The sequence below is a fragment of the Motacilla alba genome, chromosome 1 (genome assembly GCF_015832195.1).
Source record: "Motacilla alba alba isolate MOTALB_02 chromosome 1, Motacilla_alba_V1.0_pri, whole genome shotgun sequence".
NCBI lineage: Eukaryota > Metazoa > Chordata > Aves > Passeriformes > Motacillidae > Motacilla > Motacilla alba.
The window spans coordinates 96,808,918-96,828,251 of NC_052016.1; the positions used below are offsets into that span (position 1 = coordinate 96,808,918).

Below are 19,334 nucleotides of genomic sequence, written 5' to 3' on the forward strand. Positions count from 1 at the left end.
CTATTGTTTCTTTTCTCTGCTCCTGTTTGTTTTTATTGGTTTCACTAATGCAATTAAGAGCAGAAATAGTAGATAACTATGGCAAGAAGGAATCAATATCAGCAGGCTTCAGATAAATCAAAAGAAGGAAACTTCTTTATATTGAATTATTTTTGTAGAGATTTATAACAGTAGAAATTTGTTCAGGACCAAGTAACTCAGAAAACAAGGTAACAAAAAGAAGACTTCATTGTAAAAAAAAATCATAAGGAATAGATCATCTTTACAAATCAAAAGCTATGTAAAACTTTGCTTAGATTAGGACCTTGGTAATTTCTAAAATTCAAAACCACTATTTAATTCACATATATGGCATTTTATTGCTTAATATCTAAGAGTTGTCTGAATCTAGAACAGACCTCTGAGTGCTGGAATAGCACATTAACATCTGGAAAGATTTGCTTTCAGCTAAGAAATAGTATGAATTTTACAAAACCATAGATAATCCCATTTAACTTGACCTTATAAGAATTTTAGGACCCATAATGGTTAGACTTAATCCTTATGTGCATGTGCACACTGAAGCATTGTTGTTTGCCAGATTTACTGTTTGGGGGCTATTTTTGTTCTGTATTCAGGCTGTTTGTGGAGCTACCAGGGGACCTCTTTAGACTGACTGTTTAATCACCCTAATGAAATTAGGCAAGCTGTTTGGGCGCTGCGCAGCAGGCAGCCCAAGGCAGAGTGGGGCGGGCACTGCTCTCCCCTCCACTGCTGGCAGCAGAGCAAGCACTGCCTGGGAGGCTGATGGCCATCCCTGTCTGCCTCCGTGTGAGTTCAGCAGGAGTTAATTAGAAACAGTCCTAGGGTAGGAGTTAATTTGGTAGTGAGGACAGGTTATAAATTCTGCCTCTCAGTGAAAGAGTGGACTATGTCCGTGGCATTTGCGTGTGTATTTTCAGTATGCTCTGTACACTGACAATGGTGCACCAAGTAACTCCTCCATGTAATTGTTTGTAGCAAATCTCTAATTTATCCAAACTTTGAAATTCTGCACTGTTTTCAAACTGCTCAATTTTCAGAGAAAAAATGTGTGGCAGTGCAAGAGGGCCGAGGTCCAGCAGTGGCTGCATGATTTTGCTGAGGATTGCTTTACTATATGTACTTCTCAAAATTGAAAATGTATTTCTATTTAATATCCTTGAGAGAGGCAAAGACCACATCACAGGAGTAGGATGAAAGGCTGCCAGATAAATATGCCAGTCAGAATTTAAATAGACTTGTTCTAATGGGTAGAAAGCAGGTTATGAGGCAAGATAAAGCCTTAGCTTAATATACGTTGAGATAAGAGCAGTAGATAGTAGCATATCACCATCTGGTTTGCTTCATGGAGCAGTCTCTCTCTATAGGTCAGTGCACCAAGTGGTGTTTAACAAGGAATTTGAGAATGAGTAAGAGTATTACAAGTTAATATCTCTTCTAGGGTTGTGGGCACTCAGACCTTTAGAAAAGAAATACTGATATCAGATACAAGCAGGTATTAGCCTCTTACTGTGCTGTAATTGTTTTTTTTCTTATCATTTCAATAAGTTACGCCTTGCAAAGTGTTTTTTGTGTAGATATCAAGTACATGTCATTCAAGGTATTTTGCCTAGCTATTCTTCTAGAATACTAAACTTAAAGCTGGGATAATTTTCAGCATCCAATGATGTTTTTCTATTATGTAGTGATAGCCTGTGATTTGTGGTGTAGGGACACCTCTCTTCCCTGAAGCAGTACTTTTGAATCTAATAGGTCTTCCTGTGTTTATCTCCCATTCCACTTGCTCAGGAAACCTGCAAAATTTTGGTGTGCACAATATAGTATATAAAGGAATTCTACTTATTAACTATGTACTATTGAAAGAGAAGTACCTTCTCCAGTTTGTTTATTCTGAGTCTGCAACCTGATGATTTAATTTGAAAACCTGCTTATTTTAGGAAACACTAAATGATCTTTCCCTGTCTATCTTTCCTCTGTGTTTTCTCTGTTTTTCTGTTCTAATAAGTCCTGATGTTTGCTTTTCTAAATGTTGCTGAGCATTGCTGCTTAGTGGAACTGGTTTGTGTAAAGTTCTCTATCATAACTCTTTTTGCAGAGCACTAAGTCAGAAACAATTGCTGTGTATTTAAAGCCAGGTTTATTTTCTTCCACATACAGCAGTTTACATCAGTACTGCATCTCATCTGCTCGATGGCTCCGTTTCATGTGGTTGTGCTGCAGTACTTCACAGTCAGTTTTTGTTGATTTTGAGTTATTCTGTGTAGTATGGTCAGAAAACTTGTCACTTTTTCCTATCTTCTCCAGATAATTTATTAATGTGATGAATAGCCCAGGGCCTAGGACAGATCCCTGGGGATCTTTGCTGTCCACAGTTTCCACTAAGAAAACTAATTTTTTTCTGTTGTTTTTTATTTCTACCTCTATTTAATTATTCATTCACATGAAGATTTCTATCATTGCATGGCAGCTTACTATCCTTAAAAGCCTTTGGGCTAGTTAAAGTTGTTTGAAAATCCAAGTAGGTTTTACTCAAGTACGCATCAGCCCTGTCTGCACAGTGCAGCTAAGGACCTCTGATGAATTAAGTAAGGTATGGCTTCCCTCTATGATAGCCACACTTGCCCCAGTATGTCACACCTCCACTACTACACTTTCTAGTGCAATTTCCACCCTTCTATCCAGTGTTGAAGATTAGACTTATTGGTTGGGTGAAAATGTACTGCAAAGGATTTCTGTCTGCATTGGTTATATTTAATTTTTTAATGGATGTAGCAAAGGATCTCCAGTTAGAGGTCCTTTGGAGGGGTTAAGGAATGGGAAATACTGCTTTTCCTCTTTGCACATCCTTCAGCCATCACAGTGATCTTGGATAGAGACAGGAGCAGCCTTTTCTGGTGGTTCAGCTCACTTTCACACCATGTGAGATTGTGGGGTTGTAAAAGTGCACAAGAAACTCCTGCTTCAAAGGCAGTGTAAAGCCTGCTCATCATATGTTGAGACTGCATCCATAGTATCAGATATGACTATTCATTGGCCAGTTAATATCTAATTAGAATAAAAACCAGTTTGAACACCAGACATTATGAAAAACTTGACTCAGAAGAGTTAGTATTTGTAGAGTGTTCCACCCCTAGGAATGGTAACTACCAAAGAAACCCCCCAGATTATAGAAAATCTTTAGAAATATACTCTTATTATTCAAAAGAAACAGTTGGATTCAGTGAAAAAGCTGGAGTTCATTGGAAGGGTGTTGGCTGTGTGCTCTGGTGGACGCTTGGCTCACTGGCTAGCGGATGCTAACATTGTCATTTCACCTCTTAGCTGATTTGATGCCATGTCCCACATACAGAAACCCCCTGGGAATGCATATTATGTATTACAGCTGTGCACATCCTCAGCATGAAGAAAGGTCCTGGGGAAGCCCCCACGTTTCAGAAGGAGCAGTCCTGGCAGGAGATGGGGGCCCTGCAGGATGGCGTGGGCATAGGGATGCAGCAGTGAGCCTAACTGCCCTGAGAGCGTCCTTCTGCTACACCAGGGCTGCACATCCATTTCTGCCTTTCTCATGCACACGAGCCTCAAAGATATTTCCCGAGATGTTGCTGTACAGGAGCTCCATCTAGTGCTGACATTTCTTATTCCAATTCCCTAAGGCAGCAGAATAAATATACTGATATGGAAGCAGCCAAGTCAGGAAGCTGAATTTGCCATGGCCAGCCTGCTTTCCAGAATGCAAAGGGGCATAACATATGGAAAGTGAGACAGAAGTGAACGTTCAGGGATGTTTTTGTACTATGCTGGTATCATTGAGATGCAAAAGGGAATTCTTTGCACTGTTTATGCCACTGGGAGTTTGTTGTTTGGATGGATAGGCATATTAATAACATTGCAGAAAAATATAGTAGTACTCAGTAATGCACATTAAGTCACCAAATACAGCTAGGAATTAAGATCACCTTTAAAGCACAAAATAAACTCCTTTAAAATTCACCAAAGGAGGGGGAAAGAAAGAGGAAAAACCTGAGTTTTTTTTTTCCTGTTAAAAGTTATACATGCTGTCTTTATTGAAGATACCACCAAACATAAAGGAATGTATGTTTGAAACACAAAGGAATAATGTTTCATCCTCTGTATGTTGTGCGAAGGATGAAACACAGAAATGACCATTGAGAAAAGAGCAAGAAAAATTTATTGAACAAGACCAGTAATGATCTTCTTCAATACATTTCTTCTAGCAGGGTTGGATCCAACACAGATTTTTCAGTGATTTCTTTCAAGTGAAAAGTTAAACTGTGACTCCCATTAGAGTTAAGCAGGAAGATAATTCTTTGGAGAAGGGAATGATTGCCTGTTCTAATGGACTCATGATTCCAAGTCATCTTAGCAAAAGAGAACAGATAATTGCAGGCATTAGATAAATGGCAATTGGTGGATTTATTTCAATTCAAAGTGTATGGTTGATATCTGAGGTAGCCTGTATTTGGAAAATGGTTGTAACTGCTAACGTTCAACAAATGATTGTGGGAAATATTTTCTCAATTTCGAATAAGTAGAAATGCTTGTTATGCATTAAAAATCAAAAGGAAATTGTGCTCTGATGACTAATACGTGGCAGCAACTAGAATAAGAATCTATTAAAGAATACTTAATTTTTTGACCATTTATTCTGTGTTTATCATATAAATATTTAATAGGCATATCCAAATAAAGCCAACAGTGTTTTGAAGCACACCCCATTCTCAGCCGCTTCTGTCAGTGTTTGAGGATCCATCCACTCCTCTGAAGTTCATATCCTTTATATTAGCCCTGAACTTACAAGTTGTTATATTCACATTGTGGTTCTGCTATATCATAAAAGTTCTGCTGTGATTTCTTTATTCACTGAACTTCAGGCAAGTCAGACTAGTACTCAGACCTCACTTTTAGTCCATACATCTTAACTCTGAAATATCTTCTAGGTGCAGCAGGCTTTCTTTTTGGCTCTGGAAAGGCTTGGAGTTTTCTGCCCAAATCAGTTGGATGCAGCCTCATACAATATGTATCTCTTTTTTTTTTGTTTGGGACAGAAAAGGAATAAGTGGACAAAATCCTGGAGGTTTAGTGAAGAAGGAGCAGTAGCCATATATGTCTGCCACTCTCCAGACCTGTTTGAACCCCTTCTGAATATTAAATTGTATTTCTCATCTCAAAAAATGAAAAAAAAGCCCCAAACACCAAACCCCTCACAACAAAAACCAGAACCTTTAATAATAATATTTTGTGAAATCCCATGTTCACAATCTCTCACATATTTCTCTCTCAGATTTGCTCATTTTATGGTACCTTTTCACTAGCCCTACTGGCAATGAAAGTTGATATTTAACTTAACTGTGTTCTATCAATTTAACTGAATTTGTTTCATTCGATGCTGCCTATCCCACATTTTGCAAACCAATCAACATCTCGCTGCCACTTTTTGGCAATTCCAGTATAATGGAAAAAGAAATGTAACCTGCAGAACCTCACTGGAGACTGTATTTGACATAGATTTTTCCCTAGCAGTGAAATGTGTACTATGAGACTCAGAGCTAGAAGGCAAAATGGAATTATAATTTTTAGTTAAACAATTTAAAAGTTTGGTTCTTTTTTCCTCTGTGATGCTGTGACTTAGGAGTTTTTCATATTTTACTAAAGTGCATATGGGTCCTGGTTTAGGGCAAATTTGGGAGGAAACCTCCAAAGGGGTCCCTCTAGAAAGCAAAGTCAAGTGGCCTCTCCCTGCACTGGTTTGGGAGATGTAAATCTCCTTCAAGAAAAGTGGGAAAAACTGTTGATTTAACAAGCAAAGTATTCACAAACATGAGAAAATGAATAATATTAAACAATGGAACCTCTTGTTGTTCTGAAGAGATGGCAAGTTCAAAGAGAGTACTTTTGTAGTTTAGGGTCCTTCTTGTGGGTGTGTCCTTGGCTTTCTCTCAGTCTCTCTGGGGCTCGGATCTCTCTCTCTGGGGCTCAGGTCCGGTGTCCCAGCCGCAGTGCAACTTGGGGGCCCCCCAGACAACAATCCTGGTGTTCTTGGGCTGAACAATGGCTGAACAATTCCAAAAAACCTTCTGGGCTCAGCTAATGAGAGAAAAAACAGTGAAAACAGCAAGGGAAAACTCCCCATCTGTCTGCAGAGCAGAGAACTCTGAGAGCACTGCTTATCTCTGTTTTTGAATACAGCTGTGAAAAAAATTCCACCGCTTTTCCTTCTCCCCCCACTTTGCTCTCAGATCTAGTTTTAAAGTTGCAGAACTTTTTACTGGGCTAAACAGATGGATACAATTCAGCATCTTGAAGTCACCCCAGGACAATATGCTATGAGAAACCCAAGTCAATCAGTGAGTCAGCTTTTGAAAGTTTCTGCTTTTATCATTATAATATTCTTACCTCCTCACTTGCAAAGAAATCTCTGATGGCAGCAGCTACTGGAGTAAGTACCACTGTATTTTTGTGGAAGAAATGCATTGATTTTAATGGAAGCAGAGCCCGAGAGTTTTACTTGTAAGTATTAACGTTAAGTGGTATATAAAGAATGGAAACAAAGGTGATGATAGAGTGGATTGCTCTTACAAAGTCTCTGATGCTGTGGCAGTTGTTAGGTAAGATACTTTGGCCCAGAGCAACAAAATTGAAGAATAAGCAACCATTAGAAAAAGACTGTTTCTTTTTTTTACATCTTGCTGCTTCTAAGCCTCTCTTGTGAATACTAGACATACAAATCGTATTTCATGCATAGTCCCTGGCAGATGATACTAAGATACGTTTTCAGAAAGACTTCTAAGGAGATACAGAAGTACAAATATGTTGGAAATGTCATGACTTTTAAGTTGCTTAAATTTTTTATGTTTCATTTTCATAAGTGGAGTATTTTATTTCTGTAGAGAACTATCAGAAATGCTTTCATTTATAGTCAGGAAAGTTATTTCCCTTGAAAACAGTACTGAGTCACTGATCAAATTAGTTTTGTATAACTCAATAACATATTTATGTAATACCATTCAGTAGCACAACTTGTAATTAAGCTCAAAACTTGAAATTTGAGGTATTAAGAGGCTTCATTTGAAGAGAGCTGTTCCCTACTACTGTCCTTCTGTGTTTAAGTCCTTGGGCAAGCACAATGAAAGGTGTCATCCAGAAGAAACAACAGAAGAATTCCTCAGCACAGGATTCCCCAATGTTCCCAACTTGGGGTGTATCTCCATCTTACCTCCTCCATCATATTGTGCAACAGAGCTTTTTAGCATATTCTCCAGCTAATGGAACAGCAGATTTAGCAGCTGAAAAATGAGGGACTAGAAAGAAGGGAGCATAGCTATGGTAGGATGCATAACATTTCTGAGAGACCTACCTCTTGCTCCTGTTAGGTATTTTCCAGCACAGCATTTGTAAGTGGAGACCAGAGCATGCCTCTTCCACCTCAACCAATGTCCTTCCAGCACCATGCTCTTTCTTGCTTGCTGCATCTCTGAGTTCACTGTTAACCCCTGCACGGTGGCCTGACTTCCAAAGGAAAGGTGCTACTTTTGGTGGGTCCCAGCCTGCCAGCTGCTGGTTCACGTTCCTCTTGCACTTCCTGCTGCATGATGTCCTTCCCAGGTGTCCTGGCTGTGGAGAGGGGGCACAGCTCAGCACTGTTTGGATGTGGCCAGGTTGGTATTCCATAATGCTCACATCATCACTGCAGGCATGGTTTTGGGGGAAAGAAGAGGTGAGTTCACCCCTGGAAGTGTGTCATTTTGTCTCACTCTTCACTGGGGGGATTGTGGGATCAGCTGTGTGGATCCTGTCCTCTGTTGCCACTGCCTGTCCCCTTCCCACTTCCTCCAAGACATGGCTTGAAAAAGTGGTGGCCTTGACTCTAAGACTTTGGGCTGAAAAGCAGCACCAGTGCAGGATGCATCTGCAGGAAACAGAGGGGTGGAGGGGAGCCTGGTCCCAGCAAAGCTGAGCCAAAAGGAGCAGAGTGGAACCAGGTGGAGCAGGGGGGAACAGTTCAAGGTGGCCATGCCACATGGAATTGAACCAGTGGAGCACAGTGATCTGGAAAATAAACAGGCATCACAGCACAGATTATCCAGCTTTTGGGAGATTTGTCCGTCATGGTTTTCATTGTCTCAGGCTTGGGAGCAGGAGTGGTGGCTGCAGGAAGTGCCCAATAGCTTTTCTTTATCTGGAGAAACCATGTGGTGCTGAGCATGGGAATGGCCACCACTCCAACTTTGTCCTGGCGGCCATGCAGATCTGAGCTAAGGTAACAAACAACTTGTGTTTAAAGCACCTTCTCTTTTTGTATACTTTTGTTATTAATATTGCTGTTATTACTGTGCTTTTCTTATTCCATTGCTGTTTGCTTTCAGTAAATTATTGTATTAACCTATAGTCCCTGCCTTTGTCCCTCTCTTGCCAGAAGGGTGGGGGGAAGAGGAGTGGCTTATTTAGAGATTAATTTCTGGCTGGTATTTAATCAAAACACCAGGATATTATGTGAAAGCTGCCCCCCAGGAGTGGGTATTACATGCACACACATATATAAATGGAGTCTTGTGAATGTGTGAAGCGTCATTGTTTTCTCTTCATTCAGCAACACATTTAAGCAGCAATGGTGGGAGTTGCTGTTGGTTAACCTCTGCCACTGGCAGGCCCCTTTGGAGTAATTAGAGGGTCATGTAGATACCATGTGGGAACTTAGTATCACTTACTATCCCCTTGCTTTCCCCTCTACATTTTGTACATGGCTGGCAGATGGTCAGAGGCACCCCCCAGGGTGCTTAGCTTGCACCATCCTGCGGTGGGGCTCAGCAGCAGAACAGCCGGGTACACCCTGGTTCCGTGCCTTGTACCAGGCTCTCAGCTGCATTTTGCCCTGTCTCTGTCTCAGCAGCTGAGTTTGGGCTGGATGTGGGCTGCAGTGGTACTGGGGCATGTGTAGACATGCTGTGGGGTTACTGTAGTGGTTTTTGGTTGGCCAATCTGAGTTTTCTGGACAATGCACCAATTAGTGTAGTGGGTTTAGTGCTGACCAAATGCCAATGGATCCACTAGAGTTATTTACTCATTTCCTGCTGTGGGATATGGGTTAGGAGGAGGGCAGCACAGGCTCAAAACTTTAAAGGGTAGAAAGAAAACTTTATTAACAGAACTAAGAGAAAAAGATAATAAGAAATTAGAATAAACCTTCAGAACACTTCTCCTCCCTCACACCCTCTTTTCTTTCCCACTGACACCATAAAGCGACAATACCTAGAACTTTCGGTCAGTTTACCACCTCTAGGTTAGTCTTTCTTACTTAGGGAGAGGAGTCTCTCTTGCCCTGCTGGGGAGACTTCTCCACATGAAACAGTTCTCTTGTGTCTTCAGTGTAACAGTGAATCACCCGCTGGGGAAAGGAAAATCTGTTCGCAGTTGTTAAAGTCCCTCCCATACCTTGCAGCTTTTCCACAGCTGCTTTCATGGGCCATGTCTACTTATTGGGGTGCTATTTTAAGAATAAGCTGTTCTAGCATAAAAACAAAAGTTCTCTTCTTTTATCTCTGAGAACACAGGATTTCTTCTTATATCCCTGGGGCACTGTTTCTCATCTCTCTCATCTTTCTCTGTTCAGGCTTCTTATTGAAATCACAGCTACTGCAACATCTGCTTATTTCAACACTGGTTCTTCTGCTCACAGCTGTAGTTCGAACACTACATCCCCCCCAATGCATTTCATGAATTACTGGGAAAAACAAAGTCTGATATATTAAATATATCTTCACCACAGCCTTACAAAAGAATTTCAGCCCAAGACTAAGGCATCTCCTCAATCCCCTCCCATCTGGCATTTGACTACTTTTTCACTGACCTCAGTGTCCCATGTTGTTTCCTCTACATGCCTTCACCCTTTCCTTTTCCTGATTTGGGAGAGAATTAGTGTTCGTAGGTTCATTGGTTCTCGAGCTTTATCAATTGAAACAATTTTTATAGAGTTCTGCAGCACTGACAGGTTGATCTCATCCAGGCTCCGCAGTCAAGGTATCGCTGTGTCTTTCGCTGCTGATCCTGTGGTCCCCGCTGGCACTGCACAAGCCATGCTGGCTCCCAGCACCACCCTGCACTTTTCCTTCATATGGGGCGCAAGGAAAAAAAAAATCCACTGCTGCTTTTTTTTCTGTCCGCAGCATAGCTGGCCAAAAGCAGCTAAACAAACAAAGTCCATTGCGAGTCATGCTGAGATAGCCAAAGCTGTGCAATGCTGCTGCATTTGTGGTGATTTTAGCCACACAGTTCTGGCCATGTGGCCACTGCTGCACCGGGCCAGAGGTGGCCACTCTCAACCCCAGGCTGCTCCTGGCCTCAGGGCCACTCCTGGCACTGGTACCGGAATAAACAAAGTTCATTTGCGAGCCGTGCTGAGATAGCTGCGGCCGCACACCGCTGTGCCGGCCGTGCAGATTTCAACCGAGCAATCCCAGCTGCATGGCTGCTTCCAGTCTTGGGGTCCCCCTCAGCACCGGGCATGGGGCCACTCCTGGTGCCGGTCCTGGCTGCATGGCTGCAGCATTGGGATAGTCCCAGTGGCATGGCCCGGCATGGCAGCAGCAGAAATCTCAGCTGAGCCATGCACTGACCAGGCCGTGCAGGGACGGCCCGGCCAGTGCCGCAGCAGAGCCCTGCCAGGCCTCTGCCCAGTTACCTGTTCAAAGGGTGCAAGCCAGAGAGCTTTTTCCCAGGCTTTGTTCGCTCTTAAATGTGCTTTTCCATGGCGGTAGGGGGGGGTGTTCAACTCTTTTAAGTGATTTAACCAGGTGTCAGTCTTCAAAACTAGCCAGCTGATCAGCTCTGCCAGATCCCCACAGGGAACCACCCCCATAACCCATGTACTTCCCCCCCAGCTGAAAACCAGACTTTGTTAAACTGTGATAGTTACTGGGGTCGGTACAGAGGATGAAGGGAGGGAAAGGGGCTGTAAAGGACTGAAGACAGCACAGCAGAAGAGTGAAAACAGCTTGTGCAGGTAACAGAGAATTCTGTTTCCAGCAGTGAAAGCCTGAAGGATTGTGTGCTGATAATAACCTTCAGCCAATAATCCTTCAGCCAAGCCTGAAGGATTGTGTGCTGATAATAACAGAGTATTATTACTCATGGGTGGAGGGTCCTGCACCCACTGAGAGGAGCGTGACCTCGAGGAAATGCCAACAGGGAGCAGCAGTCTCGCCTCAGACACGCAATACTTTTACAGGCAGGATTTGTGAGCAATGAAGGATTTCTGATAGCTGGAGTCTCTTGTTCTCTGTTGCACAAAAGAATTTTTAGGCAGGACTTCTTAAGCACAGATGCTGTGGGTGTGAGAGTGTGAGTGAATGAAAACTATGAGACAATGCCTGTGAGTGGGTAAAACCAATCTTCATGGAGGCTCAGTGTGGGAAATCTATCTTGGGTTTTGCAAGCACTTGGATTTAGTTTTTCTCCATTAATTTTTTGTTGAAGAAGGTGCTATTATATTCCTCCATTCGCAGTCTGCCTAAGGTTACCGGTGTTTTCTTTTCATTGCCCCTGGTCCTTGATAACTGGAACACAGTGCAGGATATCCCTTTCAACATACAATCAGGACTGCTCCAGGAAGCCCCAGGACTCTTAATATGATGTAGGCTAATGACCTACAGGCCATTTAAGAGGGCAAATATGTCTGAGCTAGTCATCAAAACGTTGGTCAAAACGTATAGTAGGAATTCCAGCTATTCTCAGTTTTTCATAGCCTCTAGACTATGGGTGAGCTACATCCCTTTTCCAATTACTACATCAGTGAGCAGCATAAACCATCAAAAATGAATGAGAAAATGTAACACTTTTAGCTAGAACCCATGGGAACAAAGTGTAATGGTTTGCTGTGCTTTTCACAGCATTCGCTCTGCTGTGCTGCCAGGGAGAAATGTACAGATCCTTAAATAAAAGTAAATAATAGATAATGTCTCAGATGATAGCCCTATAAATAGATGTCTGCCCTGGTTTATGACTTGAAATTTAATTTCTTGCACTCCACTCACTGCATCTAATTGCCATGTAGCAAGGTTTATGCTCTACACCCAGCTAGTCTCAAAGTCACTTATTTCCATGGTTAACTTTTGAATAATTATCTATTCCTGTAATGCAATCTGCATACAGGATTTTTTGACATTTTTCAGTACTGTTCAGTGAGAATCTCATTTTTGTTCCTATATGTACATGAAATGTTGGGGGAGCAAATTATATTTCTCAATATGATTGACTCCTGTGGAGTTATTTGTCTAGGTATTAGCTTGGGGCTCTAAATATTTGTTGGAAGCAAATTCCATTTAGATTTGCAATTTGTGAATCTAATTTTGTTGCAGTTCTAGAAAAATTATTCATTTGAAATTAATATACACAGTCTACACAGTCATAAGTGTTACTACTCAATAAATGAAACATTGGCATAAAGAATTACAATAATTTCCTTCTTTTTACAGCTTACATTAATTATTTTAATTTGTTTTTTTGTTATTAAGGCTGTGGAGATTGCACTCAAGTCTTTTCTTTAGAGACAATCCGAAAGTATTTAATTGCTTTTTGTTTTTCAGCTCACTTCTTGTATTTGCGGGGTTCCCAGATGAAGGGAGGAGTGATGCACCTGACTCCATGTTCTTAGAAGGCTAATTTATTATTTTATGACACTATATTATATAAAAGAATACTAAACTAAACTATACTAAAGAATACAGAAAGGATACTTACAGAAGGCTAGAAAGAATAATAAAGAAAACTCATGACTCCTCCTTCCAGAGTCCCGACACAGCTTGGCCGTGATTGGCCATTATGTCAAAACAATTCACATGAAACCGATGAAACAACCACCTGTTTATTTCAATGTGTTTCACCAAACACATTCCAAAGCAGCAAAACACAGGAGAAGCAAATGAGATAATAAATGTTTTCCTTTTTCTCTGAGGCTTCTCAGTTTCCCAGGAGAAGAATCCTGGACAAGCGGATTTTTCCAGAAAATGTGACGGTGACATTCACTAGTACCTCCGACTGCAACAGATAGTGCATAAAATAGAATACAAGATAACTGCAGGATTTCTAACAAAGACCACAACAGTTAAATGCACCTGGCATTAAGAAAACTCTGTATGCAAAGCTAGGAGGCATAATGAAAACTGGGAGGCTTTATTCCACTTTAGCCAAAACAGATTACAAGAAGGGTGTGAGGAAACTACAAGCCTATTAGTCTAAATCCAGTACCTGGAAAAATTATGGAGAGGATGATGCTGGGTGCTAAAGAAAAGCATTTAAAGGACAAGGCAATCATCAGTTTTTTTGCTGGCAGCTCATTCACTGCAAGCTGACAGGTCATGTACACCTGATCCTCATATTTTATTACTAGCCATTGTTAAGTTACGTACTGAACACAAAACCTGGTTTTGCCTTTTTTATGAAATAATGTTGTTTTGGTCCAACACATAAGTATCTGTTATAATTGATTAAAGGATAGTGGAGTATTTGTAGGATTCAGTCTCTGAACTAATAAAAGAGTGAGATTTAAAAAAATGTTTGGTTGGGTTTTTTTTGTTTTTTTTTTTAATTAGAAAGCTGAGAATATTATTAGCAACCAGGGACACTGGAGCTGCTCTGTCCCAACATTGCAACAAGGTTACTCTTTATATAGTTTGGTTTTGATCAGTCTTGGCTTCTGGGTTAAGGTGAAATGTCCTCTATCCGCAAGGTTGGATGCAGCTGCAGTGTTGGGGCACATCTTGTGACTTTGTGTTCACTGCCCAATGCCACACAAAGTAAACAGGGAGGGTTACAGTGGCCTCTGTTGTTCCTGTTTCTTCCTCACCTGGGTAATAGGTGTGTTAATTACTCTCAGCCAATTCAACCACATATATCTCAATGTTGGAAAAAGCTACTTGTAATTTTTTTATTTGGATTTTGTATTTGAATTTATATTTTTGTCTTTCAAAGCACCAGTTCTTTCAAAGTAATTCTATTTTTTCTGAAAAGTTAGTTGGACTTACTAAGTTTGAACCACATAAAGAATGTTGAATTCTTTTATCTCTTATGAACTACCTCTTAATGTGTTGAAAGTAATAGAAGTCAGTGTGTAGTAGTATTAATTGTGGTGCTATTAAAAAGTTCAAATCTTGAAGTCTTACTGTGCCAAACTCAAAAATAATGGAATTTTTTCCTGAACTTTTGTGGTCTGGGATTCCATAAATTACAATTTTTGTCCTCCAGAGAAAAGTGTAGTTTGTGTCATGTCAGTGGGGCTCAATAGCAAGGTAGGCAAAGATGAATTGGCTCCTGCCAAGATGTGCAATTAAATGTCATGAATTTTCTTCTGTATAAAGAAGAAAATTATTTTCTCTCATTTAAAGGCAACTTTTGTGAGTTTGTCTGATTGCTAATATTTGATTTATTCTTGACTGACATCACTGTGATCCTAATTTAATATCTGAACATTAATTCTATGCCGGTATAAGACAGAACTTTTCTGTGTCTGAAAACAAGTAATCCTGCATTCATGGTCAGTTGTCTTCAGAGCCACGCCACAGAGCCATCCATCATAAATACCAGTGTGAGAAAAGCTAAACAACTTCCTTTGGCAATAGGTGAAGATAAGAGGAAGTGTAAATGATGTCATAAATCACGACAATACATGCCAGAAGAAGCTGCTGCGCAGTGGCATAGCCACAGGCATGAGCATGTAGAGCTGGCAGCCAGGTTGGACCTGAGAGCCCAGCGGTGAAAGCAGAAATCCAGGAAGCAGGGCTCCAAGCTAGGGAAATCTGAACATCCCGTCTGGGTTTTCTAGGCAGCCCTACACATTCAAGAATGTAGCAAATGCTCAACAAAAGTACAGCTCACTTACTATCTCATCAAAGTAGGGAAAATGCATTCTCAATTGCCATCAGAGATACAGCGAGAACAATAGATCCTTGCTGTAGAGCACCTAGCTGGGAAGGGAGAGATTTCTTGTTTCCGAGACAGTTTTCTGTTAGTCCATGATTGTTAAATCTAAAGTACAGAAATAGATCTGTAACACCTGCCAGTGGCCTACATCTCAAATTTAAAATCTGGGTTTTTGCCTTAGGTGCCTACATGAGCTAAATGTTTTTGATAGAGAGGAGCTCTTTAGTCAAGCAGATAAAAACATGGAAAGCAGCAATGCTGAGAAAGTGAAGGTAATTAAATGTGGGCTGTGAGCATGAAGAGAGCAGTAGATTCTGTGCTTTTGAGTCCAAGGGTTTTCAAGAGCGGTGTTATGTAGGAAATCAGATTAGGTGAGGGATGGTGGGAAAGTCTCCCTGTCTCTAAAGCAACCTAGCTTTAAAGCAAGTTTATAAGTCACCTGAATTTAGTGGAACTATTACAGCTGTAAATATATCTACTCTTTAGGACTGACTTCCCAGTACAGAAAATAATTTAGTAGACTCTTGTAACAAGAAAGACATTTTCTTCTTCAAAAGTTGCCTTCTCCTCACACCCTTTTGCTTTCTTTCTCCCTGAGAAATAAGGCATCCTATTGCAGCAAGCAGTGCTTGCATTTCCCATGGGTCCTTTGCCTACCCAGCTCTGCGCTAAGTAACTGCAAATTGTTGTCAGGATGACAGAAATAGCTGTGCCTGCATCCAGTTAACTCAGAAATGAGTCACTGAATTGTAAGGAAAAGTGGAGCAAAATGCTGTGCCTGGGGAAAATATCCTACTGTGCCCTGTGTGGGTCTGTGTGTGGGTTTTTTTCCCAGATAAAGGATAGAGTAGTGCTGTTCCCAAGGGTAGTTTCTGACTCACCTCTATTCCATGCCTCGGAAGGAGCTATAGGAGAAGCTGACAGTTAAATGGGGAAAATGGATTACAGCTATGGATTCCCCAGAAGAACACCTTTTCTTTTAACCCATTTACTGGAAATAGGTACCACTCAAAAGCAGAGAATTTTGGCAGGCTATATATCTCAGTGCTGCTGTATAGTTGGCTGTTGCTAATAGCAAAGATCAAGAAAAAAATCATGTAAAGAGCTGGACTGACATTGATCTTTTCAGGTTTTTCTTCTTGCAGGAGCAAAAGGAAGGGGACTGGAAAGCATATTGGAAAGTATGGTTTTAAAATATTGTTTTAAAGCTTTTCAAACAAGTTCCTTCTGTCATAAATCCTGGAAGTGCTATCCAGTGTTGTATCACCAAGAATTCCAAGGAAGCTGCAAGGAGAACAAAACCATAGGAAATAACAAAACCCTCCCCATTGCGTTGTGACTAAGAACCTACCATAGAAAACCATACAGTTTTGAAGAGGAGGTTGGGTCCCAAACCTTGAAAAAGAGTGGAAATATCCTGCAACCAGAATTTTAAAGCCTTCCTCTGCAAGATATAATGGGTTTGTGACACCTAGGGCTTAATATTAACCCAAATCACTTTTAAACCTGATTGTGTAATATATATGTAAATAAAGTTGCAACTTGCCCTATCCCAGTCATGATGTGGTTGTCTGTTTTTTCCATATATGAGTGGTCAGAATTGAAGATTCATCTGGCTGATGGGGAGAGCAAAAGAAGTAAAAGCTTCTTTCACTTTGGGTCTCCCAGTCTTAAATATATGGCTTTTTTTTCTTTCTTTTTTTTTTTCTTTTTTCTTTTTTTTTTCCTTTTAAAAGTCAATATGCTATTTGAAACTGCTCAAGGATTTTAAAAATTGAATAGTTCTTATCAAGGGAATCTTTCTAGTTCTTATCAAGGGAATCTTTCTAGTTCTTATCAAGGGAATCTTTCACCATTTTATTAGCTCAGATAGAAAATGGATTTCTCCTGAGTAATACTAAAACAGATAAAGCTGAAAACCTGACTAGAAGATGAATATCTGTCAAGTATAAAAATCTTCCAATGTAAGATAAATCTGAGTTAAACAAAATTTGACAGGATGGACAGAGCAACCAGGAGCCATGAGGATTAACACATAGAGAATAATGGAAGTAGTTTTCACTGTTGCTTCAACTATATAATAACCAAAAAAATCATCTGCTTTCTTGGGATTTGGAATATATGCAAAATAATGGAAATAAGCATTTATATTGCTTGGTTCATTGCAGGTGTCGTGTCCCTGATCTCCCTGGCCGTGCTGTCCTACGAGCGTTACAGCACTCTCACCCTGTGCCACAAGCGCAGCGATGATTTCCGCAAGGCTCTGCTGGCAGTTGGTGGTTCTTGGATTTATTCCTTGGTCTGGACCGTGCCGCCTCTGCTTGGTTGGAGCAGTTACGGGGTAGAAGGGGCAGGCACAAGCTGTTCAGTACGCTGGTCTTCAGAGTCAGCTGAGTCCACGTCCTACATCATCTGTCTCTTCATCTTCTGCTTGGTTGTCCCCGTGATGGTCATGGTGTACTGCTACGGGCGCCTCCTGTACGCGGTCAAACAGGTAAGCAGCTGCCTGCTCTCACAATGCAGACTGCTCTGAGGCATGGTCTGCATTTCTGTTTTATCAAATTCGGAAGTTCTGATGGTAGAGAGCAAATCAGCAAGCCAAAATGAAATTGAAAACACGCAGAAATCCTCAAGGAAGGATCATGAGGTCTTCAGCAATCTTAATTCTCCTGGAGCTCCTGTCAAAACAAAGAGATAACATCATACAGATACGGATTTTGTTGTTGGTGATACTGTGGAAAACGGTATATGGGGAAACCAGCATATCAGAGTGAAGTTTGCATTTGTAATGAAGTAAAAATACATGTTTACCTGTTTCTGAATTAGACATCCATGCAAATACTTCTTCCTGGTTTTGCAGTGTAACTTTTAATAATTTCTGCTCCTTAATCTCTGGAATCTTAACTCTACAGTAATGTAATTCTACTGTGATTCTTTGACTTACCCCAAGGATCATCTTCTCCTTGTAATTCTAGGACACATTTAAATTTTCTTTCTAAGTACAACCACCATCACCACTACTACTACTACTACTCCTCCTCCTACTACTACTACTACAACAATGATACTTCTCTCAGTGGTTTAAGGTGCACTGCAGATATTCCAAAATGAAACAAAAGACCCTGAAAAGGGTGTGGTATTGTGAAGTTTGAATACTCTTGGGACAGTAATGAAATGGTTTAATGATGAATAATGAGAGAGGAATTAATGCATAGGTGTTCTATATAAAGCAATTTTTTAAAATGTTCAGATGAATTAACTAAGGGTATTAAAAGGGAAAAAAAGCAGAAAACCCTGAACTGAGACTCTCCTACAGAATTAAAGTGAGTGTAGTTTGCTTTGATTAGTCATTAGGAATTAAGTTTGATTGTTTTACACAATTTGTCAAAACTTTGAGACTACACTTAAAGCCCCAATGGGAAATCTTCTCCTCTTTGAGTACTGAGTGGGCCAGTAAAATCCCTTTTATGAATCACACATTAGTACTCTTCTTAAAAGTTGTGCACTATTAAAATAGAAAAAAAATCTTGTTGTTGTAGACCATTCAGTTGAAGTTTCAGTCCATATCTCATCTCCGGACAGCAGTTTCTTTTGCCATCACCTCAAAGTAAGAAGCAGGATCTTGGAGCATGTGGTACTAAAACCATGCAGAAGATACATGTTTCTTAAAATTTTGGCTTCTCTTTCCTTCAGCCCTCACTGCACTTGCTGACAACAGTAATCATCCACAGTATACAAATATCTGCATGGATGAAGCTTCTGTAGCATACACTTTAGCCTCTAGTGCTAAATGCAAACTTGTGTTTTTCTATTCACTTTTTTTCTTTTTGGGTGTTTTTTAATTCAGTTATATCAAAGGCATTCATGATCTCACTGATCTGCCTGATTGGTCTCAAGAAGTTGCAGCAAACCTACTGAGGGAACAGAGCATTATAGAAATGATATGTGCACTCTATAGCCATTTTGTATTTGGTCATGAAGACTGGGTAGATTAGGTTCATTGATTGATTAATCAGCTGTCCAGAGGGGGGAAAAAAAAGAGGGGAGGAAGAGCATTTTCCACAATCCTCTCTCCTCCATTCTCCTCATGCCTTCCAGAGTGATCTGCAAGCCTGTAGGGTGCTGAGGTTAGAGGATCCTGAAAAATTTTGTAAATGGTGGAAGGGAAAGAAAATTGAACCCTATCTTGCATAAGCTGTTGGAGGGACAGGCCTTTGGGAACCAATACTTGTTAAATGCAAAGGCACTGCAGTGAGGATTAGATCATATCTTTAAGTTGTTATGACTAGGGGTCCTAAGAGCTGCCTGAGTAGTTGTAAAGTCTTGAATAGCTAAACCCAAAATTTTTACACAAAATATCTAATGCTTTCCTGGTGCTTATA

The 19,334-nt window shown here is 40.6% G+C and overlaps 1 protein-coding gene across 1 annotated transcript in view; it reads left to right on the forward strand.

The window, feature by feature from the left end:
- The window catches only part of LOC119701008 (pinopsin-like), an 83,351-nt gene that overhangs the window by 13,964 nt on the left and 50,053 nt on the right, over positions 1–19,334 (forward strand). The window contains exon 3 of the mRNA XM_038136827.1: positions 17,121–17,446. Coding sequence (XP_037992755.1) covers positions 17,121–17,446 — 326 coding nt within the window. The remainder of the gene's footprint in view (positions 1–17,120; positions 17,447–19,334) is intronic.